The sequence below is a fragment of the Rutilus rutilus genome, assembly GCF_951802725.1.
Source record: "Rutilus rutilus genome assembly, chromosome: 1".
NCBI classification, from domain to species: Eukaryota; Metazoa; Chordata; class Actinopteri; order Cypriniformes; family Leuciscidae; genus Rutilus; species Rutilus rutilus.
The window spans coordinates 23,562,589-23,574,861 of record NC_140209.1 but is presented as its reverse complement, the minus strand read 5'-3'; the positions used below and the strand labels follow the sequence as shown (position 1 = coordinate 23,574,861).

Here is a 12,273-nt window from a genome sequence, read left to right as displayed (position 1 = left end):
TGGGTTCTTTTATCTCTGCGCGTCTACATGGTTACTAGTCTGTCTGGTTTCTCCGTTATGGCTTCCATGATGGTTTTCAAATCTACTTTTTCATTTTCTCTTCTGCTCCCGCTGCATTTTTGTTCTGCACTAAACTTAAACTTTGTTCTGGTGTTAAGATTTTAAACTCAAATGTCCGCCCAGCCTCCTGGATCAGTTCTGACCAATTAGACACTGTCTTTATTTAGGAGGTGGCGTTCTCTTCACTTCTTATCATAAATCAAGCTTATCTGTGCTCTCCTTACGCTCTAGCTCTAGCAGAGAGGAAAGAGGCCACAGTTTAGACATTATTACTATTATAAGAATACGGAACATTTCACACAGATTTCACTCAAGCCATCTTTTGAATTAAGAACATACGATCGTACTGATAGGAAGCACGACACACTTTCATTCAAGCATCTAATAGTTATAACAATTACATGAATTATATGGGATCTAAGCATATTAGACACACACATATATTGTAGACACAAAATAGAATCATGTAGTTGCATGGTGTTTGATTATAAGTCCATCGAGAATTGTTCTGGGATGATTTTAGCTATTGTTTTAGGTAAAATCTCAGTTCTCTGGTTTGAAGAGAAGAGAACTCTGGTTTGGTCATTCAGAGGTCCTTAATGGGGAGGGGTCTGGAATATTGTGGGGTCCAGCAACTTCTGCTGTTATCTTGATCGAGCACTGAGCTGTGCCATCTCTGAGCCAATCATTCTTTTCCAAGCTATCTCACATTGACAAGTTCTTCCATTAGTTTGGCTCATCTCTTTAAAGCTTGCATGGCCGTAAAGTTCTTAGCTGGGGTTTTTCGTTGGTTATCGGAGACTGGCTGGAGCCTGATTTTATGGCCCTGGACTGGTAATTTGGGGTCTGGAATGTTGAGTTCTGTGTGGAATTATGTTTGAACAAATCACCTGGAAGATTAATTTGTATTTGATTTGCACTCAATCCTACACCACTGACATTAATCTACTAACTGCTTTGGTTTGTTTGTATTACAAAAATGGCGGATATCAGCATTATGATTGGTCAGATCGCCTGTCAATCCAATTCCGGTGAAAGGTCTCAACACTGAGCTCTTAAATTAATATTTTAACAAGTACAAAATGATTGCAATGTATAGTTGCAGCCATACGTTTACCTACTGTACATCTTTCAGATTCTACAAGGTACTGCTCAAGAAAGCAACATGATGCATTTAGAGCCAGGGGTAAACTTTTGAGCAACATGATGATGATGTTTAAATTGTTCTTATTTTGTTTTGCATGCTAATATCTTATTTAGCCTCTGAAGGGCTAAATTAATTAATGCATTTTTAAACAAAATAAGAACAATTTGCACCAATGATCAAGTTCAAAAGTTTACACCCCCTGGCTCTTAACGGATGCTTCCTTGAGCAACACTGAATGTTTGCAGCGTTTGTAAAAGTTGTGTATGAGTCCCTCAGTTGTCACCAGTGTGAAAAGATGGATCTCACAATCATAGTCACTGATAGTAAGGAGTCAAATATGCAGAAGATGCTGGAAAAGCAAAGAATGTGCAGGAGCTGGATGATTTTTCTGAAGACCATTGGTGAACAACCATTAAAAACACACAAAAAACACACAAAAAAACAGTTGTGGATCATTCAGGTAATGACACACAATATTAAAAATCATTGTATTTTGTCTTGTGGACTAGGCTATTAAACATATGTTATGTGAAAAAGCTTTTTCAGGGCAGTACTAAAGAGAAACAATGTTTTTATGATCCTTTGTAGGTTCTGCAAGGTGTATGTAAACTTATGCCTAAAGTGTAAATGTAACAAAAATCATAACGCCATCATTAGACGCCAAAATGCTACTATGGTTATCACGTTCTCATGTTGCTATGGTTATCAAATTCTCATGTTGCTATGGTTACTATGTCAATCATCGCAATTTCATGACTCACAGGACTAAAATTTAGCAGATTCACTCCCACATTTAAATGCAGTTATCACTCTTTATAATTTACAGTGTGAAAGTAACCACTGGTCCTCTAGAAGCATGAAAAACGTACTCGGTTACTAACGTAACCTCGGTTCTCTCTAGAAGAGGGAACGAGTACTGCGTTTTTGTAGAAAACGCTACGGGAAAAGTCTCTTTTCACGAAATACTGAAGCAAAAAATTATCCTTAATTTTCATAAATGTAAAACGCGTTGCGGCAGTGCTAAGCTATGGCGAGACGGCTTGCTCGCTCATTGGCTGCTCTGCGGCAACTGCATAAGCCTATCGAGCGAGGCCTGAGGTGACGTCAGGCCAATGAGGACGCTTCGCGCCCTCCTAGCCATTTCCCGCCGAGACGGGTGTGGCTAGCCTCTATATAAGGAGCTCGAGAAGGCTTATTCACTTGATTTTCATCGCCGAAGCGAACCAGAGTGAACCGTACGCACGGCAGAGAACGCAGTACTCGTTCCCTCTTCTAGAGAGAACCGAGGTTACGTTAGTAACCGAGTACGTTCTCTTACGAGAGTCCTCTCGTACTGCGTTTTTGTAGAAAACGCTACGGGAACCCCTTGTAAAACGCCGTGCGTGCTGGGATAAAGACACCGATCACTGGAAGCTAACCAGGTGTACAGTGCATAATCACCAGATAGACTCAAAGGGCCTGGGATTAAGGGAGGGGAACCTTAATTCCCTATATTGTAACGTCCGCGGACGTAAAACATGACCTCACAGAGAGAGTCTAGAGACAAGAGGGGATTCCTCTGTCCTTATATGGTTGCGTCAGCAGACGCGAATATGACATCACATAGACAGGGTGGGGGAGCCTGAACTAAATGTGAGAAATGTGGGTCTTACACAGTTCTGCCCATAAGACAGTCGGCAGCGCGTTGCGCATGCGATTTCAGTGTTCTAGTTATACAGCTGAATCAGCTATACCGATAGTAGCTTAGCCTGTAAGGCGGGAACCTCTAGGTTGTAAAACCTGATAAATGTAGACGGCGAGGCCCAGCCCGCCGCCGTACATATATCCTGTAAGGAAATCCCGCTGGACCAAGCCCACGAGGAGGCAACGCCCCTCGTGGAGTGCGCTCTAACTCCCAACGGGCACTGGAGGCCCTTGGTAGTATAAGCCAGCGCTATGGCGTCAACTATCCATCTGGATAAGCTCTGTTTCGACACAGCCATTCCCTTGGAACGTCCACTGAACGAGACAAAGAGCTGCTCAGTCTGTCTGAAGACAGCCGAGCGGGACACGTAAGCTCTTAGAGCCCGAATGGGGCAAAGAAAACTTGAGTCCCCTTCCTCACTTGATCCCGGCAGGGCAGACAGGGAGATAACCTGAGCCCGAAACGGTGTGTTGAGGGACTTTGGCACATAGCCATGCTTAGGTTTGAGTATGACTTTAGAGTCGTTAGGTCCAAACTCCAAGCACGCTGGGCTCACAGAGAGCGCGTGCAGGTCGCCTATGCGCTTCACCGAAGCGAGAGCCATCAAGAACACTGTTTTGAAAGACAAATGTTTGAGGCTAATAGATTGGATAGGCTCGAAAGGGGCACCTTTCATGGCCGCCAAAACCGTAGAAAGGTCCCACATAGGAACTGAAGGAGGTCTGGGTGGATTCAGTCTCCTAGCTCCCCTGAGGAAGCGGATGACTAAATCATTCCTTCCTAGTGACTGGCCCAGCGTTGAACCGGAGAACGCTGAAATAGCCGCCACATACACTTTGAGCGTGGAAGGGGATCTGCCCTTATCCAACAGCTCCTGTAGGAAGGAGAGAACCTCCGTCACCTCACAATCGAGAGGTGATAGGCTCCGAGCTGTACACCAGCCGGAGAAAACCGACCACTTCGAGGCATAAAGCCGCCGAGTTGACGGCGCCCTGGCCTGAGTGATGGTGTTTATCACTCCCTCTGCGAGGTCAACGGATAACCGTTGAGCGCCCACACGTGAAGGGACCACAGCTCCGGGTGTGGGTGCCAAATCGAGCCCCTGGCCTGCGAGAGGAGATCTCTCCTCCATGGCACTGGCCACGGAGCGATGTCTGCTAGCTGCATCAGGACTGGGAACCATGCCTGGTTCTTCCAGAGCGGTGCTACAAGCAGCACTGAGCATTTCGTTTCCTTGACCCGCTCTAACACCTGTGGCAGGAGGGAGACGGGGGGAAAGGCATAAAGCGGGCAGCGCGGCCACACGTGGGACAGCGCGCTGTCGCTTCTGGAAAAGAACACGGGGCAATGAGCGTTTTCGCGGGACGCGAATAGGTCCACTTCCGCTCTGCCGAATCTTTCCCACAACAGCAGAACTGTTTGCGGGTGTAGAGACCATTCGCCCAGGGGAATGTTGTTCCTGGACAGCCTGTCTGGGCCCACATTCTGGAGCCCAGGCACATGCACTGCTCTCAGCGAGCGCAAATTGTGCTGAGCCCATACTAGGAGGCGTTCCGCCAGCCTGTATAGGGCTGTGGATCTCAGACCGCCCTGGCGATTTATATAGGACACCACGGCCGTGTTGTCCGAACGGACTACGACGTGATGGTCCTTGATTTGGGGACAAAAACGCGTCAGCGCATTGTGCACTGCCAGCATCTCCAGGCAGTTGATGTGTTGGAGCTTTTCTCGTTTCGACCATAGGCCGAAGAACGGTCTGCCCTCGAGCAGCGCTCCCCATCCCGAGGTGGATGCGTCTGTCGACACCATCCTCACTCTCGAGGAAGTCCCCAGGCTTACACCTGATCGGTACCAGTCGTCCGCCAACCAAGGTATTAGGGCTGCCACACAGCTCTGATTGACCTTGAGACGTAACCGGCCGGACACCCACGCTCCGCGCGGAACTCGCGCTTTCAGCCAGAACTGCAGAGGGCGCATGCGGAGCAAGCCCAGCTGAAGAACCGGTGATGCTGAGGCCATGAGACCTAGCATCCTCTGAAACGTCCTGAGCGGGGTAGTCGCGCTGCAGCGGAAAGATCTCGCTGCGCGCTGAATGTGCAGCACGCGCTGTGGCGACAGCCGTGCTGTCATAGACTGTGAGTCCAGAATGGTACCCAGAAACGAGATCGTTTGACTGGGGTTCAGTGAACTCTTCGTCCAATTGACTGTGATACCAAGATTCTCGAGGTGATCGAGTAAAATGGCTCTGTGCTCCACGAGCTGTGATCGTGATTGAGCTAGGATCAGCCAGTCGTCCAAATAGTTCAGCACTCGCATGCCTCTGAGTCTGAGAGGAGCGAGCGCTGCGTCCATGCACTTCGTAAATGTACGAGGTGCCAGGGACAAGCCGAACGGCAGGACTGTATACTGGTATGTCTGACCCTCGAAGGCGAATCTCAAGTATTGCCTGTGATGTGACGCTATTTGTATTTGAAAATACGCGTCCTTCAGATCTATCGACATGAACCAGTCTCCTCGGCGAACATGCGCGAGGATTTTCCTGGTCGTGAGCATTTTGAAACTGCGTTTCACTAATGCTTTGTTCAGCCGTCTTAGATCCAGTATGGGTCTGATACCACCGTCCTTTTTGGGGACTAGAAAGTATCTGCTGTATAGCCCCCCTTTGCTTTGAGCTAGGGGTACGTGCTCTATCGCCCCTTTGCTTATCAGTTTTGATATTTCGGCGCGAAGTAGGTGTGCTACTTCTAAATTCACCGAAGTTTCGACGCGCGCTGTGAAGCGGGGGGGGCGTCGACAAAACTGTAGCGAGAAGCCTCTCTTTATAATGCCTAGCACCCAGTCCGAAACCCCTGGGAGCGCTGCCCATGCTACTGCATGGTTGGCTAAGGGCTGGATACGAAACACGCTCTGTTCGTGTGACAGAGGTGCTTCGGGGTGCGATAACATAGGCGTTATGCCTGTGGCATTCGAGGCGGGGGGCGCGCTTATTACAGCGGGCAGAGCGCTCGTCCTCGACCTTACTACAGTGCTTAACTGAGTGAGGGAGGGCTGAGCGAGTTTCGCGGGACTCATGTCTGCGGGTAAATGTGGGCGGGACGCGGGCACATTCACTGCTTTGGACGCGCTGTCTGCCTGAGCAGAGCGAGCGCACACAGGTCTCGTTTTTACAGAGAGCCTGTGGTCCGTGAGACATAGTGTGTGTGGGCACTGGGAAGTGGACACTTTCACTACATTTGAAGCGCAATCGATCTGAGTCGATTTTATGTGCGCGAGCCCTAAGTGTAGGGCTGTGCTTATGTGTAGGGATGGGCACTGAGGAGTGGGCATCGACACTACGTTTATAGCACCATCGGCCGTGGCCGGGACACCAGAAAATACACTCTTTTCGGGATATATCTGGGTAGCCGTGAAAACGGCTTTTGTGTGCAGGCAAGCGGGCAACTGTGCGGGCTTGCGCCTTGCAGAAAACGCTGGGGCAGTCGCAAGTCTTGGGACTGAAACAGCGGCGCGCTTGGGTGAGAGACCGGCCGCAGCGGGACTCACACACCTGCGCTTTCCTAGGAGTGCTAGGACTTCTTCGGGGCTTCCGGCTTTACCACAATCCTCGACCGCGGCCCGCGCTGAGCGGGGCGTCGGCTAGTAGAGCGAGAGCGGGACCTAGAGCTGTGCTGCTGTCGCTGCTGTCGCTGCTGTGAAGATGTGGCCGAAGGCGGGGGCTGAGGCTGAGAACTCCGCGGAGTCTGTTTCTCACGACTCGCTGCAGAACCGGAGCGCTTCGGAAGGAAGTGCTTGAAGGCTTGAGACGCTTTCTGGGCTTCGGTAAATCTCTCCACGAACTCGGAGAGAGAAGAACCGAAAAGGCCAGCGGAAGACAGCGGGGCGTCGAGGAACGCGTTGCGCTCGGAATCAGCCATCTCCGTGAGCGTAAGCCATAGGTGTCTCTCAGCAACAGTGGCGGAAGCCATACATCGCCCCATGGCTTGTGCAGCAGACTTGGTAGCGCGGAGAGTTAGGTCCGAAGCGCTCCTTAAATCCGCGATGCAGATAGCTTCAGGTCCTATCTCATCCAACTTACGGAGGAGATCACCCTGGAATATCTGCAGCGTAGCCATGGTGTGTAGCGCTGACGCAGCCTGCCCAGCAGCGGAGAAGATTCGCGCGAGCAGCGTCGACGTCATGCGGCAGGCTTTGGAAGGCAACACCGGTTTAGTCCGCCGTCCAGCAGAGGGCGGGCAAAGGTGGGTTGCTATCGCCTGTTCCACCGGCGGAAGTGAAAGGTAGCCTCGGTCTTTTGCGTTATCCAAGGAGGAAAATGCAGGCGACACAGACGAGCGCGTTCGCGCAGAGTAGGGCGCATTCCAAGCTTTCGCCACTTCTTCATGAAGCTCAGGAAGAAAGGGGGCGGGCTTAGATTCCGGAGAAGTGCGCTCACCAGGGAGGAAGCTACCATCTAGCCGGGTACGAGAGGGGAGCTCCGGTGCAGACCACTCGAGGCCGAGGCTCGCCGCGGCCAGCGCGAGTACTCGCATGAGCTCCTTCTCGATGTTGGCTCTCGTAGTGGGCTTGCGGGCAGGAGGCGCGAGGTCCTCAGAGCTCGCCCAGTCCTCGCTGCCTGAAGCTAACAGAGAGCAGGAATCCTTCTCCCCCGACGCGGCCTCGGAAACGACTTCCTCTGATGAAGCGGCGGCAGACTGCGGGCGCTGAGCATCAGGAAGAAGAACAGGAGAAGCCGGTGAAGCAGGCGGGCGAACCGGCGAGCTTGGTCGGGTTGGAGCGGGTTCCGGGACCCGCTGCGAGCGGCGCTTCTTGCGGCGCGGCAGCGCGGCGGGGCATGCAGACTCTGAGAAGGAAGCCAGGCGAGTCCGCAGAGTCACCATAGGCAAAAGCTCGCAGTGAGGGCAACCGCCGTCAGCGAGCGCGAGCGCTGCATGGTCCTCTCCCAAACAGGAAACGCAGATGACGTGGCGGTCTCCCTGGGAGAGTGGGGCTCGGCACGAGCCACATGAAGGCATCTTTAAAAAGACGCAGCTCTTTTAGGGGTGAGTGTCGCGGGGCGAACACACACACACACACACAAGAACAGTAATAAACGAAAGGATATAGCGCCGGAAAGCGCAGTAGGTACGGCCGTAGAAGGCGGCGTTGCCAGCGGCTTCAAGTGGCTCGTCCCGCTGAAGTGCTTGCCTCAAACGACGCTTGCTTCCTCGTGATCCAGCGATGTGAGAGCTTCGCTGAAGAGATGAAAAATCAAGTGAATAAGCCTTCTCGAGCTCCTTATATAGAGGCTAGCCACACCCGTCTCGGCGGGAAATGGCTAGGAGGGCGCGAAGCGTCCTCATTGGCCTGACGTCACCTCAGGCCTCGCTCGATAGGCTTATGCAGTTGCCGCAGAGCAGCCAATGAGCGAGCAAGCCGTCTCGCCATAGCTTAGCACTGCCGCAACGCGTTTTACATTTATGAAAATTAAGGATAATTTTTTGCTTCAGTATTTCGTGAAAAGAGACTTTTCCCGTAGCGTTTTCTACAAAAACGCAGTACGAGAGGACTCTCGTAAGAGAACAAAACTATTATTTAGATTGTCAATAGTGCTCCCTTTAAGCCATGACTTACCGCGTTCTGCACTCTCACTAAAACTCTCGTCATAAACACTGAAGTTGTCCGCACTGCACAGTGAATCTCTTATTTACATCGCGTCTAGACTTTGTTGTTTATGAGGGGATTTGCGAAAGGATAAAGCTTGCGCTGATTCTGAACACATTTTGACCGAATTCTCCGCATGGTGACTCTAAAACGCCTCTGATTTGCCAGATGCGCTTAATATACATGTCTGTGATTGGCTACAATGCTCAACGCTGAAACAACACAAGTAGTTTCGTTTCGTCTATCTGTTTACCCATCTACCTACCCATCTATCTGTTTACCCATCTATCTGTTTACCCATCTATCTATTCACCCATCTATCTGTTCACCCATCTATCTGTTTACCCATCTACCTACCTACCCATATATATATTCACCCATCTATCTGTTTACCCATCTACCTACCCATCTATCTGTTTACCCATCTATCTATTCACCCATCTATCTGTTTACCCATCTACCTACCCATCTATCTATTCACCCATCTAACTGTTTACCCATCTACCTACCATCTATCTGTTTACCCATCTACCTACCCATATATCTGTTCACCCATCTAACTGTTTACCCATCTAACTACCCATCTATCTGTTTACCCATCTACCTACCCATATATCTGTTCATCCATCTATCTGTTTACCCATCTACCTACCATCTATCTGTTTACCCATCTACCTACCCATCGATCTATTCACCCATCTAACTGTTTACCCATCTACCTACCATCTATCTGTTTACCCATCTACCTACCCATATATCTGTTCACCCATCTAACTGTTTACCCATCTAACTACCCATCTATCTGTTTACCCATCTACCTACCCATATATCTGTTCATCCATCTATCTGTTTACCCATCTACCTACCATCTATCTGTTTACCCATCTACCTACCCATCGATCTATTCACCCATCTAACTGTTTACCCATCTACCTACCATCTATCTGTTTACCCATCTACCTACCCATATATCTGTTCACCCATCTAACTGTTTACCCATCTAACTACCCATCTATCTGTTTACCCATCTACCTACCCATATATCTGTTCATCCATCTATCTGTTTACCCATCTACCTACCATCTATCTGTTTACCCATCTACCTACCCATCGATCTATTCACCCATCTAACTGTTTACCCATCTACCTACCATCTATCTGTTTACCCATCTACCTACCATCTATCTGTTTACCCATCTACCTACCCATATATCTGTTCACCCATCTAACTGTTTACCCATCTAACTACCCATCTATCTGTTTACCCATCTACCTACCCATATATCTGTTCATCCATCTATCTGTTTACCCATCTACCTACCATCTATCTGTTCACCCATCTATCTGTTTACCCACCTACCTACCCATCTATCTATTCACCCATCTATCTATTTACCCATCTACCTACCCATCTATCTATTCACCCATCTAACGGTTTACCCATCTACCTACCCATCTATCTGTTCACCCATTTACCTACCCATCTATCTATTCACCCATCTATCTGTTTACCCATCTCATCTACCTACCCATCTATCTGGTTACCCATCTTCCCACCTATCTACTTATCCATCCATCCATCAATCTATCAAAGAAGTACATATTTATAAACATTCATTTTTTCTCTGTTATTACAGCAGTATAAACTCTTTGTGTCCGTGTTTTGTTTTGCAGTTTTTGTCCTGTGTGGGACTCCAGACGACATTCTCCACATTAAGAACACCACCAAAAGTTCTCCAAACGTGGTCTTCGTCCTGATCGACCTGTACAAGTGAGTCTGTGATTCCCACTATCCTGTTTCAGATCACATGACTGTCACTCGCGCTGACTGTGACGTGTCTTTCAGTGAGGGTTATCACACCAACGAGTCCAGCTTCGATCACATGAAGGACGTGCTGGTGGTCACCATGCACAGCTTCAGGAGCTACTCCAACCACACGGCCTGGAAGTCCAACGGAACGGTAGAGCAGTCCGTATTTCTCTCGTTCGTTCTCTTTCCGTCGAGGTTCATGTTAAGGCTTCACGAAACCTGTGTGTGAAAATGACCAAATATGTAGTAAAGAACAGGAAAAAAAAGAAGGTATTTATGACTTTTTATCTCACTGTTTTGACTTTTGTTTGTTCAAAAATTCTGAGAAAAAAGTAAATCTAAAAAAATGTAAACTCAATATAAATATTAAAAAAAATGTAAACAAAATAAACAGCTTATAAAGTCAGCTCAGAGTTATAAAGTCAGAAATGCGTGATATAAAGTCGCAAGAATATAAGAATGTAAATTTACAATTAATAAATATTTTGTTATATATTTAAAACAATATCTACTGTATATAAAACTACATATATACATATAGGGTTTATAAGTTGATCAAGAGCTAACAATTCTGTAAAAATAATTTAAATAAAGAGGATAATTTTTTTAAATATAACAATCTAAATATGAAATGTTTTCTATATTTTATTTGCTTAACTGCATGCCATTTGACCATAAACAACATGTGGATATGCAAATATGTTTTATTTTGTATTTTTTTATTATTCAAACATTAAAAATTTCAGAAGTACAACAAATTTCAATTAAATATTTTAGCTCAAATGGATTTAGATGTCAAAATATTGAATATAAAAGTTTGGAATATTGCATACTGTTGCACAGATTTTTTTTAACTCCTTAATAGTAGTCCATATACAGCTGTATATGGACTACTATTAAGGAGTAAAAAATACTCAAGAAAACAAGAACAAGCCGGCCGATACTGTGCAGAAAACTAGTATCTGAACACAACGTTAAAAATAGTTTGCCAAAGTTGTCAGGATGGTGACACTCTTTCTCCATGCGTGCTTCCAATGCCAATGTTACCCTGAATGAATCAGTGGTTTCTTACTGGTGACGTGTCTCTCATGACGGGCCTCTTTCCTCCCATCCTGCAGGCATTGAATGATTATGTGGTGGGTTACCATGATGCCGTGGTTCTCTTCGGCAAAATGATGAGAGACAATCTGCTGGCGATAAAGAAACAGGGTGAGAGCAGCGGCTTCATTGAACATCTCTTCAGGAACATGACATTTGATGGTAAGAGCTGAAAAAACAACACCACACTGGATCAGCACTCATTGTTTTGTAAGTTAATATGATGATAGATATTGATGTAATATTGATGTGTGTGTGTGTGTGTGTGTGTGTGTGTGTGTGTGTGTGTGTGTTCAGGTGTGGGTGGACACTATGAATTAGACGGCAGTGGAGACAGAGACTTCAATCTGTCGGTGGTTTACACATCCACCTCAAACAAAGTGAGTCTTCTAGAGTCATGAAGATAGAATAATGTATTATAAGGCTGTTTCCTTTTCCTTTCAATTCAATGGCTCATTCACTCATACTAACACACAAAAGACACTCATTTGTGTCGCCACATTCTGGCGTAAACATGAAGAAATGGCCACTGAACGAATGTGAGCGATTATTTTGCGTCAACAGATTCAAATGACTTGAGTCACTAAGGATGAATCAAAACACTACCTCTTATTTTTCTTATTAGTTTTCAATGATTCACTCATAACAAACAAAAGATGCTCATTTGTGTCGCGATACACTGGCATAAATATGAAATATGAAGAAATGGTGACTGAACGGATTCAAAAGACTCGAATGAAGTCACTACGAATGAATAAATGCACTACCTATTATTATTCTTATTCAGTTGGGGACACTTTCAAGTCTTTATGCACTTTTGCACTTGTTTATAGC

General features: G+C 47.1%; 1 protein-coding gene across 1 annotated transcript in view; it reads left to right on the top strand.

The window, feature by feature from the left end:
* Nucleotides 1-12,273, top strand: part of gucy2ca (guanylate cyclase 2Ca) — a 37,688-nt gene that overhangs the window by 10,040 nt on the left and 15,375 nt on the right. Inside the window, exons 6-9 of the mRNA XM_084386878.1 lie at nucleotides 10,206-10,302; nucleotides 10,378-10,492; nucleotides 11,460-11,601; nucleotides 11,737-11,819. Of these exons, the coding sequence (XP_084243004.1) occupies nucleotides 10,206-10,302; nucleotides 10,378-10,492; nucleotides 11,460-11,601; nucleotides 11,737-11,819 (437 nt within the window). The remainder of the gene's footprint in view (nucleotides 1-10,205; nucleotides 10,303-10,377; nucleotides 10,493-11,459; nucleotides 11,602-11,736; nucleotides 11,820-12,273) is intronic.